General features: G+C 36.4%; 1 protein-coding gene across 1 annotated transcript in view; it reads right to left on the reverse strand.

Moving 5' to 3' along the window:
• The window catches only part of LOC104624709 (centlein-like), a gene marked incomplete at its 5' end in the record, with an annotated part of 68,590 nt that extends 57,912 nt beyond the window's left edge, over window positions 1–10,678 (reverse strand). The window contains 4 exons of the mRNA XM_010292149.1: window positions 45–138; window positions 4,476–4,650; window positions 7,224–7,738; window positions 10,587–10,678. Of these exons, the coding sequence (XP_010290451.1) occupies window positions 45–138; window positions 4,476–4,650; window positions 7,224–7,738; window positions 10,587–10,678 (876 nt within the window). The remainder of the gene's footprint in view (window positions 1–44; window positions 139–4,475; window positions 4,651–7,223; window positions 7,739–10,586) is intronic.
• Window positions 10,679–15,442: the final 4,764 nt, after the last annotated feature.

Genomic DNA, 15,442 nt, shown 5'->3' on the forward strand with positions numbered 1-15,442 from the left:
TCAATCTTACTTACAAAGTTGCCAAAAATCTATAACATTCCTACCTTTGCTTAGAATTGACGGATAAGATGTCATGAGACAGCAGATCTTCCTCCTCTTGGAATGTAACCCTTCTAGGTCTTTATTCTGTGAATGGCCCTAAATAAAACACAGAAGCAGAAAGCTAGCAACTCTTCATTATGGTACACCAACCACAATACTCCAAATTTTTCCAGTTTTAATTGAAACAACAAAAATTACTTCAAATAATACACAAAATTCTAATAAATTCTAATTTGAAAAATAGTCTTACAGCATCAGCCAGCAAAGAGTACAAATTTCTGTCCTTCCCATCAAATGTAGAGGAAATAATGAACTCTTACAGGTAAATCATAACCCTTTCCAAAGAAGCCCAGAGAAAAATGAAGTGTCTGTTAATGCCTACATTAATTTTTTAGATAAGACATTAATTTACTTGGGGGGAAAAAGATGGCGTGTATTTCTTGAAAGCATTCAGTATCCCATTTTCCAAGATATTTATGTGAAAATAAAAAGGAATAGCAATCTTATTAGTTCAAAAGGAGGAAGATCAGATTAGCCACTGAACTGTAACTGGAAGATGCATGAATACATACGGACATGCAATTGTAATACCTGTGTTCGTACAGGGTTTAACAAAAGTCAGCTGCATGCCTTTTAAATATCTCATTTGAAAAATCAGCTATTTCCAGAACCTATCAAATGTTCAATGACAGAAGTAGAGGCTGAAGAAGAATGATGCTTGCAATATGTCAAATGAAAATGGTCAAAGCATAGAATCTTAGAATCATTTATGTTGGAAAAGTCCAGTCAATCTTAAAAGATCCTTCAGTCCAACCTAGCATTGCAAAGTTCACCACTAAACCATACCCCTAAGCACCACATCTACACGTCTTTTAAATACCTCCAGGGATGGTCACTCAACCACTTCCCTGGGCAGCCTGTTCCAGTGCTTAAAAACCCTTTCAGTGAAGAAATTTTTCACAGTATATAACCCAAACGTTCCCTGGCACAACTTGAGGCCATTTCCTCTTGTCCTATCACTGGTTACTTGAGAGAAGAGACCAACACCCACCTCACTATAACCCCCTTTCAGGTAGTTGTTAGAGAGCGATAAGGTCTCCCTTCAGACTCCCCTTCTCCAGACTAAACAACCCTAGTTCGAGGGAATTTCGAGGGAATTTGAATTCCCTCATCCGAGGTAATGAGCTGCCCCTCGTAAGACTTGTTCTTTAGACCATTCACCAGCTTCATTGCTCTTCTTTATATGGGCTCCAGGACCTTAACGTCTTTCTTGCAGTGAGGGGCCCAAAACTGAACACAGTATTCGAGGTGCGGCCTCACCAGTGCCGAGTACAGGGGCACGATCACTTCCCTACTCCTGCTGGCCACACTATTCCTGATAGAAGCCAGGATGCCATTGGCCACCTTGGCCACCTTGGCACACTGCCGAATCATATTCAGCTGGCTGCCAACGAGCACTCCCAGTTCCTTTTCCACCGGGCAGCTCTACAGCCACTCCTTCCTGAGCCTGTAGCGTTGCATGGAGTTGTTGTGACCGAAGTGCAAGACCCAGCCCTTGGCCTTGTTGAACCTCATACAGTTGACCTCGGCCCATTGATCCAGAGCCTGTCCAGATCCCTCTGTAAACCCTTCCTGCCTTCAAACAGATCAACATTCCTGCCCAACTTGGTGTCGTCTGCAAACTTACTGAGGATACATTCAATCCCCTCATCCAGATTATTGATAAAATATTAAACAGAACTGGCCCCACCACTGAGCTCTGGGGAACACCACTTGTGACCAGACACCAACTGGATTTAACTCCGTTCACCACAACTCTTTGGGCCCATCCAGCCAGCCAATTTTTTATCCAGTGAAGGGTATGCCTGTCCAAGCCACAAGCAGCCAGTTTCTCCAGGAGAATGCCGTGAGGAAATCGTGCTTTACTAAGTCTAGGTAGACAATATCCGCAGCATTTCCCTTATCCACTCACCAGGTCTCTTTGTCATAGAAGGAGATCAGGCTGGTCAAGCAGGACCTGCCTTTCATAAACTCATGCTGACTGGGCCTGATCACTTGGTTGTCCTGTACATGATGGCACTCAAGATGATCTGCTCCATAACCTTCCCTGGCATTGAGATCAGACTGACAAGCATGGCTTACTCCAAAATCAAAGTACTATTTCTCTGGCTCTTAAATGCTCAGTGTATTTCGAAACACTTTTGTTCTGGAATTCTGCAATATTTATCCAATATTCAAAGTTTTCAGTTTGCAATTTCTGTGTGATACCACGCAACATATTTCCAGAAATATTAATAACTAAAATAGCTGTTCATTAAATTAAAAACAGTAAACAGCAATGGATTATCTATTAACTGCACTGAACAAATTACTGGATTTGTACAATCACCACACAATTTGAGGGACAGGGAAATAGAATATGCAAGAAAAAAAAAAAAGAAATGTAAGTTCCAACTTCTCAGACGAAAACCAAAGCAAAGGAAAACAAAGGAGGTCAAGCTCTTGTAGGTTTGTCTCCTTCGAGTAGTCTCTTAATTATTTTATTGCATGTCTCAAAGACAACAATGGAAACCAGTACCAAGTCCCTACCAGTATGACCAGAGGATCCTACAAACACTGAACACATGTAATTGAATGACTGATGCTAGTCTGAAATGGTGATTATATGTTACAGAGAACTGAGCTCTCAGAAGATGATGAGCAAATGATCCATGCCTGCAGTGAAAAGATGGAGATCTCCACTCTAGACCACAGCTCTGATACATGTATGAATTGTAAGAGAGTGCAGTAACTCTCTTGACACTGCACAGGGTATTACATATTTATACCATGTGGAGCAAAACTGAGAAAGTCCTTGTGTCATAAATGATCTCATCTCCAAACCAGGCATAGCTCAGGACTTAGCCTGAGCTTCTAGTCTCTCCTTGTATGAGAACACCATGACACAGCTAGAATGTCCTTAAGTCCTTAAGGAGGGGTTTAAGATTTCTGTTAAAATTGGTGTTCTCAACTGTGAATACTAAACCTTTCTGCAATGCTATCTTCTGTACTCACAAACCACGTTTTCAGGTGCTTTTCCTGCAACAGGGGACTTCTGCTGAAGCATATTTACCTGCTTAGTGCTCTTGGGATGCTCCCTGTGTATGCTCCAAGTCCACCAGTCTGTTACATAGGTGTATCAGAATGTATTTGTGTTTGTCTTTTCCAGCAGGAACAGACAGTAAATGCAATACAGGCAAACACGAGAGGTACTGGCTGTGTCTACACTACCAAGCAAGAGAGACCAGAACATCCTGGATTCCCTGCCTTATATATCCTCACTTAGGAGCAGCAGGAGATAACAGGAGTAGCACACTCATCAGACTTTCACATATATCATGTGCACCTGCTCACACTATGTATTCTCTACCAACAGATGGTTGCAGAAGAATTTCCCTTTTTTTCAGCTTTTCTGCCAGGAAAATAGATCTTTTGATGGAAACACACAATTAAGAATATACAAGACCAGAGAGTTTGTATTTGCTTTAAAATTTTGGAGACTAAGAAAGTATAATCTGTTTTCAAACTCTTTATTATTATCACCATACATAACAGAATTTCAAATTAGTTTTCCAACTGCAGCAAGTTGTTCAGTGTTTAAATATTCTGATTTTTGAATTAAGAAACAACAATATCTATTTGTTTTTTAAATTCCATGAAGTGATTTATTTGGGCAAACACAGGGGGGAAAAAAAGTATTAGACACTGTTCAAAAGTTAAAAAATGAGTCATCTGGTACAGATTGTATGGAACTTCTAAAGACCTGGGAAACGACCAGCTGGTCCTCTTCTGTTAGAAAACAGCATACAGATTTTAGGAATGAGACATGGGGTTCAAACCCCAGGCAATGAATGTAAATGGGCTAAGACGCTAAAAGCACACTTTTCTTTAGATAGAATCTCCTAGACAGAGATAGAGCCAAAAGCATCTTTCTAAGATGGAGACAACCCTTTCTGTGCACACCAAATGAACTGAGAGTTGTTCATGCTTGATTAGTTAGCACACCGTTTTGCTAGAGGGGAGGAGTAGATGTTGCTGTTTCCTTGCTACTGGTTAGGTCACCCTGTTCTGTATGGCTTTTCTGATTGAGGGAGATTTTAATAGGATGTCTGCAGAATTCTTTGGCTGGTCTGTGACACAGCAGGACTATCTTACAGCAGCTTTACATTTTTTAATCAGTTTTTGCACTCCTGACATCCCCTCCAAATACTTTTGCAGACTAGTTGTTCAGAAAATATTCTGAATTATAAGGAAACTATCCACTGAATACCTGAAAGCAGATTTTCTTTTCAGTTTACAGCAGGAGTCAAATTAATTAAGAAGGGAACAGCAGTGATAATACTATTAAACTTCAACACTCTGCACAGGAGAACAAAACAAGTTATATTATATACCTTTTTATTATACTGCTGGTTTTTGCCTTCTAAATGAAGAACATTGTAGGACTTTTGATTATCTTGTATTTGCTTTTTTCCCTGTTGTTTACTTCTGTCTGGCGGTGGATCAATGTTTCGCACTGTCTCCATAATCACTGTTTCCAAACTTTCAGAAGCTGTTATTTCAGAGTCACTAAAACAGCACATTCAGGAAAACAAAACAAAATAAAGTTGCACGTTGAAGTTTCAAACAGCCAAAGCTTCAGCACACAGAAAATAACACATGCAAAAGAGAAGAGAAACTAATAGAAAATCCAAACAGTACTAAGTTGACTTATTCAGCAGAAGTTTACAAATACAATAAAGAAGAAAACTCTGAATTGTCTTATCAAGTTCTACTTTGTCAAATGGAATCTCTCTCTACCATGCACGGAGGTCTGAGACCTTAGCTCCTTCTTAAAGGACAGCTTTCGTTACACCCTACAGAAGTGACACACAAGAACAACTACTTGATAGTACTTCTAGTCTGTGAATGGTTCACAAACATATACTACATTTCTGCTTTCCTTCATTTTCACATTTGGTAACAAAACAAACAATGCACAATACTTCACTCAGTAACATTTTGCTTCAATTGAACTTTATTTGTAGTGTTGACTGAGACAAACTCAGAAATCATACTTCAGTGAAACTGCTGCCTAGCACCCCTTTGAAATGCTTTTAAATTCTGTAAGCTTGGTAGTCCTACTGAAATTGCCTGCCATGCAGAGAAATTGGACCTGAAACTTTACTTCTACATCAAATTTTTCCTTAAACATGCACTCAATGTGCTCTTAATTTCCAGTTTTTCACCGTCTTGCCCCAGATTATCATTTGTTTTCTGATATTCAGTGAAGCCTATCTTAAAACATGATGTCTTAGATATATCATTTTGTATACCATCAGTGGTTATTCATCACCATTTGTGCAAATGGGTTTGTGAAGGAATGTCTTGACAGAAGTTAATTTTGATTTGTTACTTTTTAAACCAAGACATTTACAGAGACACAACTGAGTTCAAATTAAGTTGCACTGTCATAAAAATCAATGGTTTAGAGATGGAGGCTTCTTAACAAGAGAAAAGGCCTCAAACTGAAGGGAATAGTTCACACAGAAACATGCTTATACTTTCCAAAACCTGTCATGACACATCGGTATGTCTTATTGGCTTGTAAGAACAGAAATCAATGTAATAGTTGGAAGGCGCTGCAGTAGCACAGAAATATTTCTAACTACATACATGCTTCCCTCACCTGAATGCTTTCAAGGAATATTCTATTTAGAAAATGGAAGGCTTGAATCTAGAAACCCACAGACAGATACTAGTGATAAAAAGGAGTATTTATTAATAAGTAGAAGAGGGAACTAAATGAAGGTATTTCCCTAACTTGCTGAGAATGACACCTTGAAACATCACCTTCAAAAATATTCACTACTCTACAACAAGGATTCCCTAACCTCATACTTGTACAATTATCAAAAGTAGTATTTATGGATAGCCACAACAACTGAAGGCATACAATTTCTTTACACTTCAAACTCAAATTACAATGACAATTTGTTTCCTCAATTTTGTTCTTAAAAAGCAAAACATAGTAAATTAAATAAAAAGCTCACTAATTGCAACAGAAAAACACATATGTTTTCTGTAAAATCAGATCTGCAATATTAAATTAAACAGAAAAACAAACAATTAATTATATTAATGATAGCAACTGACAAATTATATGGTTCTTAATCTATTTTCTCTCTCAAGATACTGTGTTCTGGAGCCCCATATTTTGCATGGGGAGAAGCAACAGAAGGGCTTCATTTGCCACCATTGATTTGCTCCATATGACATAAAAAGCCAACATGAAGCCTACAAAGACAATTCTTTACTCTTTTGTCATCTTCTCTATATTTTTGGTAAATACAGGCTTGAAAATTTCTTTGCATGTCTCTTAGGACAAAGTATTGAAAGAGAAGGTGTGATACCATTTACCTAGTGGCTTACTGCTGCCTCCTCAAGTATGTATGGACAAACAGAAGCAGAAGCAAAAATTCTAAACATTTATGAAGCTTGCCAGTTCAATTTTCTGAGGGCCTTGTGACTCATGACTGGGACTCCATGCAGTAACAATTACCTTTAAAGAACTGATTTTTAACCATTATTCAATTAAAGTTAGTACAATGACTGTGCATAAAACATACATAAAATAATTAGTGTGGATGGTTCTTAATTTAAAGGATGTTAAACAGCTTGTAGACATCTGCTAGCAAGCTGAAATGGGTCATTCAAAATTTATCTAACTAAATTAAGGGGAAAAAATGTTTCTCCTCCCGGGTCGGCATGTCACAAGATAACTAAACTGACTTAGTAGGCTTGCCTGGGAATCCTTAGCTGTCAGTGGTGAATATGCAAAGGGCCAGCAAATTAAATCAACCTGCCAAACTGTCAATTTCAAGCCTCATGACTGCATGAAAATAGCATCACTGGAAGAAATCAAGCATTGCCTTCTTTTGGGTTTCCTGGCACCTATTCAAATACTCATGCAGTTGTGGCTAATTTTGCATGCAAATTTCAGTCAATAAGCTCAGAACAAGACCTCCCAAGATATTTCAAAGGATCTGACAGTATTTTTTTTGAATACCAAATCAACAGTAGTTGAAATTCAATCTCCATTTGCTAGTGCTTTACATATGCACAGTGTCCCCTCTACAGGGCTAAGTTAATGAGAGCCGTACCTGCTTTCACTCACATCCTCCCAGCCGTCCTTACTGAAGTTCTCATTACTCATAACCTTGATGGACTGTTTGAGAAAAGCTCCATGATGTCCCAAAGAGCTCTTTTTCTTGGCTGTTTTTAATTTAACCTTGGTGCCTGTTATCTTGCAATTACATTGCCCAGAGGTTGCCACTGCTTTGGCTTCATCCAGCAAACACTTCAGCTCCTGCACTTGACTCAGCAAATCTTCATTTTCATTTCTCAACCTGTTAGCTTCTGCCACTTGTCTCTTCAAAGAGGCAGCTTCTCTTTCCTGCTCATCAATCACTAACTGAAGTTCTGCTTTGTCTTTTTTTGTTTCACAAATCCTCTTAAGTAGCGTTTCCAGCTCTCTTTCTCTTGTGTCTGCATCTTCCTTTTTCACTTTTAAAGATGCTTTCAAATAATTTTTCTCCTTCAATAAGTCTCTATTTACTTCTTTCTGTTTGTTTAATTCCCCTTCAACAGCTTTGAATCTTCTTTCTAGTTGTTGCACCTAATAAAAACAATTTCAGCATTCATAATATTCCAGCCTATCCAGCAGAAAAAAACCTATGTTTTAAAACGTATTTATTATATGACAATAATATTACATTAAGCACAAGGACAAAAGCAATCTATAGTCTTTAATTTAAAAATAATTCTAATGTAGTGCAGATGAAAACATTTTAGCTGCAATAATACAGCTGTTGAACAAAGGGCAGATGGTAAAAGAAGTTAAAATTCCAGGCAAAGTGACACAGAAGTTTAAGTATGCTAATGAACCTTCCTGATGCATCTTGATCTCATTATTGATTTGGTTATACATATTAATTGAAATTAAAAAAAACATTTTCAGAAGGAAAACTATCTTGAAATGCAGACAAACTTGCACTAGCTATCTAAATCAACAACTTCCTTCGTGTTGTAAATACACAATTTAAATATTAATTTGATCTTCCAAAAAAACCCAAACAAATCATATCAAGAGATATCACAAGCTCAGCACCTAAAGAATATGAAGGCTGAAATGTATTTTCTATTAACAAAGGGAAAACCTTATCCTGTTGCAATGAAGCCACTTTACAAGCTTCTCATATACAGTTTGAAGAAGCGTATTCTAGCTATATAGGATGCATATGCTTTGTTTGTAAAGTCCTTTGAGGTTTACACATATTCAAGGACGTTAATAATAAACTGATCCTCATTGTTCTTCTGGAATATTTGCTTAACGTTACAACCAAACCCCACAATTTCTGGAAATGAGGAGCAATTTTAATTTTAGCAGACACTAAACTGAACATCTCATCTGTGAGATTTCCCCAGTAGCTTGCAAAGGGCATCAAGAGTCCATTTTGTGCTCAGTAACCAATTAGTCATTTTGGAGAAATATTTTTGGTTGGTTTTGTACAAACTCCATCCCCACTCTTTCACTAGGAGAAGTACCAGGTGCTCTATACTTTTCTGGACATGGGTAGAAAAGACTACTTTTCGAGGAGCCATAGTAGAATGCACATGGCCAACTTCAGTTACTCACCTACTAAAATATTGGCCAATTCCATCACTTTGTAGCAATATGAAATGTCAAAACTTGCTTTGACATTGAAAATACTGAAACCATAGATGTTTTTGCAAGGACATTTTGCCAATGCATTTAAATTATATTAAAACTTACCGAATTATTTACGAAGTGGGTACTACAGATTTGATTCAGACAAATGAGAGGGTTTGACATACAGAGTAAATTAGGGCAAGAGCTGCTCAAACTTCATATACATTTGTGAATTTGATACTGAGCTTGTGAGTTTGATAGCAAACCTTTAATATGCATGCCTGTCCATTGCTGCCTTCCTTTGTGGAAATTCATAGCACTCCCACGATGAAAAGAGATTGCCTTATGGCTACAAAAAGTTGTTGGGTAAAATTAGAAATAAAAGGGATTTTTCCAAATGCTTCAATGAAACCAAGGTTTATGACTAAAATCATAGTTTGTACTTTCCTCTCCAATGATAAGGAGTTAGACCAGTACCTTTCTTCAACCATCTTCGTAAACTGAGATTCTGCTATTATTTTCTCAGTTCTTTAAAGCAACCTTTTATACTCACTAGCACTTAAAAGTCATGTATGACAGCTGGAAGGAAACGAACAATGAATAGCTTCTACACCCATCCCTAAGGTACCATCATAACTCTGTATTATCCACAGAGATAAAAATTATGTAGTACCTGGCAAACAAAATTATAGTTCTGAAATATAGATGATAACCAAGCATAAACTGTGTGACATTTCAGATGGTAGCATTCACATTATTTCAATTACTCACTCTACCTTAAGATAAATGAATGTAAGCACTTCCTATTCTGTGTGTTATTATTTTAACATGATGTTTGTCATTCAGTAATAACGAGATGACAGCCTTCATTGCCTGACCATATGGCAAGTGTTACAAGTATATGCAATCACATCATCTGCTGTAAATTACCACCCTTCCTACAAGTTAATTCACAAATAAAAAAATAAATAGACATAGCTGAACTGACATTCAAAGTTATAGATTTGTGTTTATTCAATTTAAGCATGCTTTTAAAGATTTATAAGTAATTAAACAAATATTGTTTTGCAAAATGACAAATAAAAGGCATGAAACTGTTTGAAGGATGTCTTTTCTTTGAAGCAAACAAAACATATGGTAAAATACAAGTGAGCCCTCTTAAGTGAACACCTGTTAACATACTAAACTACTTGTGTATATTACAAATATCAATACAAATAGCAACTAGTTAAGAACATCTTGTTACTGTGTTAGGTAAAACATGTAGAATGTTGAGCAGTAAAGATTAAACACTCATCATATTTGCTAAGCCAAAGAACACTAAATGCATATGGTACTATCTTGTGCAACCCACATATGTAAAAAATATTTGCATATGCAATGTTGTGCTAAAATTTAAATACAACAAAAGGTGGATTTATCACTACTATGCATCAGTTTTATTCTGTAGCAAGAGCTCTATGCAGATTAACACCTGATACCATGTAAAGTTAAATACTCAGCAAAAGAAATGAAGGTTTCTGAATTTAAAAGTGGTAAAATGCTAAGCACATGCTACTTCCAATTTAAATAATTTGTTAGTTTTTAACATTATACTTCTAAACATTCTTTTAATTTTCTCTGATATTACCATGTTTATCTCATATGACATATTCACAGCCACTTCATTAGAATTAATTTCTGACACAATTGTGGAAATCCATATTATTAAATCAGGAAAGTAAAATCATGGCCTAAATTCATGAATACTGACTTTTATATATATGATTCTTATATTAAAAGTTACATCTGTTTGCTGGGATGGGTATCTTACCTTCTGTAATGTTTGATGTGAAACTACTTTCATATTCCTCTTTGGAGTACTGTTCTTGACCCCATCATCTTCAGTAAGTTTAAAAAGTGGCTCTATCAGAAAATAAATAATACATCTCTATCAGAGGATAAATAAAATACATTGTGACAGTATTTCACTAAAACAGTACCTAGACATTTTAAGGAGATGCATTCTTTACTTCTGCAATTATTTATAATATGGTCTATTTTCTTGACAAGCCTTTTGGTCAGTTTCTAAAGAGTGACCTCTTTTCAAAGTGTTCTGTCACACAATTATGAATCTTTGTAGCATCACAGTATGTTTTTTTCAGAGTACAAGCTTTTCAAAGGTACAATAGATCTGCAGGTTAAAGACATACTTTCATTCTGATTTTTATTCTTTTATAGACTATTCCCTCTATGCCTTAAAAGCAGAATTCATTGCCTTTTTATCTACACAGTCACTACGAGTTTTGTTCTCTAGGTCTTGTCCCCTGCTAGGAGGATCAGAGTGATTGGTGAACAAAGCAAACAGTAACAGAATTAGGATGGATGAAAACTTTAAACCCCTTTTTTTGTTAAGTGAAAGATCACGTATTTCACCAGATAAATCACACAAATCATTCCATTGTAATACTGTGAATTCATAACAATTAGAAATTGATACAACTAATGAGAGTGAACATAACTCTAAGAATCAGTCTCAGAGACAGCTATACACTTTAGGTGGTACCAAAAATCCCACATAAAAAGACAAGTTAAAAATTAGATCTATTCATAGAGAAGAATGCTGAGAAAAAGTTTTAAAGTATTAATACATACACTAAATCAGAAATAAATACAGCCTGTTTAGATTTGAACTGAGAGCTTAGTATTCACAAATTGCCCACTACTCACAGAAATGAGAAATTACACACCTCAGGAGGACTTCTTCCTCTGAATATGAAATATTACATTAAAGAACAAAAAATCCCAACACTGTAAAAACACCACAATATTCACATGTCTTTTCCTGCCCTTCTTGCCCCCAATTTAACTTAAAGAACTAATTTTAAGGCATAAACATCTGTGCTACATGGTGAAGGTCTGCTTTAGAAGTATCATTTCAGACTACAAGCAGACACTGCAGGTCACTTAAAAACTCTTGATTTATAAACAAAGCAAGTGCAGAAGAAAACAGTGTTACTCTCTGTAGATTCACAATCCTCTTGATATAAACAGTGACTAACAAGTTTGTTAGAGTGAATTAGACCTTTCTTTTGTCTTTGGAACATGTCATGGCCAATTAATACTTCTGTATTCATGAAATAAATGGAACACTATTCTAAAGATAATAAAAGCTGAAAAAGGTAAAACTATGCATCTGGGGAATATGTACCTTTACCTTGATATTAATATGTTAGTTCCCATGTTATTTCAGACTACAGTCCCCCAGCACAGTGGTACTGCATACATTTACAGCATTCTTTAAGTAACACACAAAGATAATATGAACATGCTTTTCATCTTTTTCTAAATATTCACTCATTTGAATGTCTGCTGTAGCTTTTATATCAGCATTTAATGTACTCCACTGCAAAAGAAAAATGATTTACCATAGTCAAAGATACTGATCAAAGCACGCAAGGTGTGTTATGTTTATTATGTGGATGTATTAAAATACAATCTAAAACTTTATCTATAAATAAACATATTATATGCAAAGAATAAAGAATACTACTGTGGAATAGGTAGAAAAGACTATACATGTTCAGTATTATCACAGGAGTCACAGGCAACATAAATTAAAAAAAAGCCAAAGGTCAGTAATGAATAATCCTTTCTATTGAGCAGAAAATAAATGGCCTATTCAGTTCCCTTCTCCCCATCTCCTTTCTAATTGTTATGTAATTGTTCACAGGAATTGGTTAGGGGGGCAATGAAACAGCATTTTCTATAACAGACTGTCTATGGCAGCAGAAGGATCCATCACATCAGTCTACTCAGCAAGACATACGCTCTACCCTTTATACTCCTTACATAAAAAAATACCAAGTTCTACCTCAAGGAATAGACCCACAAGTCATAAAACCCACTATCTTCAGTCATCAAATTACCATGGTCTTACAGGAGTATACTTAGGTCCCACTGAGGAAACATAGTTAACTGCCAGCTTGAGAATGTAGCACTTAATCCCTAATTAATAGTCTCCAAATCTGATGATGAGTTAGTTCAACATTGCTGCCAAAATGGTACTTGAACTATGATATTACAGTTCACTATTAGTACTTGCAGAAAGCCTTCTTGCACAGTGAAAAAGCTATCAGTTTCAAAAAAACTAAAGCTGTGTATTAGTCACTCAGAGAGTACCTACATGAACCATCAAAAAAATTACATTTTTGCCTCTGGTATGCACCAGGTTAAGGATTCCCCTGACAGACAGGAGGTGGCATGGTGCAGAAAGCCATCGTGTTACTGACTCCAGTGGGAGCCACCCATGTTCCCGAAGATGTGCTAATTCTGAAACAGCCAGCAGAAGAAGTCTCTGTGAAGACCAGGAGAAGGGAATGCCATTGTAACACGTGAGCTGGGGACCTGGTAGATTCAGAAGTCTCATAATGAAAGAAGCCTTCAAACTTCCTCCTAGAAGAAATAGGGGCAAGAGTTTACCTTCCTTTAATAAGGAACTTGTTATTCTTCTGAATAGGATTAGACGGACCCACTTTCCCGCTTTTGGAGAAAATACCATGAGTACCTGCCAACACATTTTTTACATTCCTACACAAATAATGATGTGAAAGCATGAACAGTGACTGTGGATTTGATGACTACTGGAAAATAATTGGCAATGGTAAAAGAGACATCTTGGACAACTGAATTAGAATGGAAAGAAATCGGGAACAACAGGAACAGATTTTCCTTTTCCCCTGACCTCCTTCATTTTTGACCAGCAAGGTTTGACAAATGATACTAAAGAGCAATAAAGCTGTCCAGTGCTTCCTCCTGACAAACACGACTGTGACCTAATCCAGCAAGAGGATAAAGCCTATCTTTTTTAATACAGGGAAGCTCAGCCACTTTTTTTCAGAATTTATCCCTTGATGTGAGAATTCCTGATGGAAACAGGTACTTGCTAAGGTGAAAATGAATTCCAATATCCTCGATAAGCTGAGTAAATTTATGTCTGGTTTCCTTTTAGATAAGAAAACATACCTACTAAGACCACAAACAAAGTGTATTTAGAGCACATGAGGTTTGGATTCACAGCAAATTACAGGTAACAGACCTGAGGTTGTACTTTTATTTGGGAAGAGGAAGGCATTTAATATCCACTTTAGGGCAGAGGATGCATGCACTTTCTTGGCGCATGAGCAAGGATTGCTCTCATATACTCATTTATGCTCAAAGATGGACATCCAGCTTCAGTTGTTAAGGTGTAGTCTTCCAGAAAATGTCAACCAATTGATAAAAGTATCCACCACACTGCAATACCCTACGATTTGCAAGGGGAACAACAAGGAAATTACTTCTTATAGACTGGGTGAAGAACTGGTTTTTTATACTTTGATTGGTAAAAGCTTGGAAATGGCTGGAATCAGCTCAGTCTTACGTGCTAACAAAAAGTGTTGCTTAATACATATCTTTGGACTTGTTTTTGAATCTTATAAAAAAATTTCCTGTCCATCTAAATGATACCCATAACAATAAATGCTGGAAAAGGTAAATAAAATTTGCCTAACACACTTCACTAGCAGTTTAATCCTTTTTCTCAGTCCCAATGTAGTGACAATTAATCATCATACCAGCAACCAAACTAGAAGTGTGTCTCCACCCACACACTTTTAGAAGACAGTATGTTTTAATGTGAAAAAATAATGAAAAAAGAAGGAATAAAAGACTAACTGTTAAAGCACTAAACACGTCAAGAACTGGCAGTTTCAGGAGTGTGACTGCTTTTTGGAAACATGTGGTTATTGCTCAGCAGGCCTTCAACTCCTTCTCACTGCTGGTTGCCTTTCGACTTCCCTCTGTGCTGACTAAATTGGCAAAAACAAAGAAGTGATATTTGAAGTCAGTATTTGAAACCTTCACTAGTTCCCTTCAGCTCTATCTGGGGCTATGAAAGTAACAAATGAGAAGTAACATGAAAGAAAATAGTTAACTTTCAGTCTTCAGCAGCTGGATATTTCCACTTAGTTTTATAGATACAGTAAAACAAATTTAAAATAAAGGAGAAAAACCACACCTTATTTTTTCATTCAAGTGGACAACTTCATCATAAAACCAGAAAAAAAGCCACCAACAGAAAACTGGGATAAAGAATCATAAAATTTCATTGCTAAGAACATGCAGAGTACTTCTCCAAGTCTCCTACCCTCTTCCTTTCCACAATGGTGTGCATAAAGAATTCACCACAGATGTGACACTGAGCTGGACTCTTAACTACGCACTCTTGAACAACTTTCCTCACACCATTCAGGAACAGCAAATAATACAAAGAATCAGAGGAGTGATGGAGAGGCAATAGTACTATATTACCTATCTGACTGACAAAGACCCATCTTCACAAAAACATCAACTATTGCAAAGATTGTAAAGATATAAAAGAAGATATTCATGATCAGTTCTTGTAACAGTTCCACCATTTTGATTTACTTTCAAATTCATGTACTTTGTGAGACTATTAGTAAAAAAGAAGTCTGAATGAGCATAAAAATTCCAATACCACAAAAAATTTCAGATTCTGGAGAAAGCTTCACAAACATACAAACATATTTTAGATTTTAAAAATACATATTTTTATATATACAAATAGTTATTTTAAACATAAAATAATTAAGTAATTTTATATCACAGAATCACAGAACCATTAAGGTT

Source organism: Phaethon lepturus, unplaced genomic scaffold, assembly GCF_000687285.1.
Source record: "Phaethon lepturus isolate BGI_N335 unplaced genomic scaffold, ASM68728v1 scaffold5398, whole genome shotgun sequence".
In the NCBI taxonomy this organism is placed as follows: Eukaryota; Metazoa; Chordata; class Aves; order Phaethontiformes; family Phaethontidae; genus Phaethon; species Phaethon lepturus.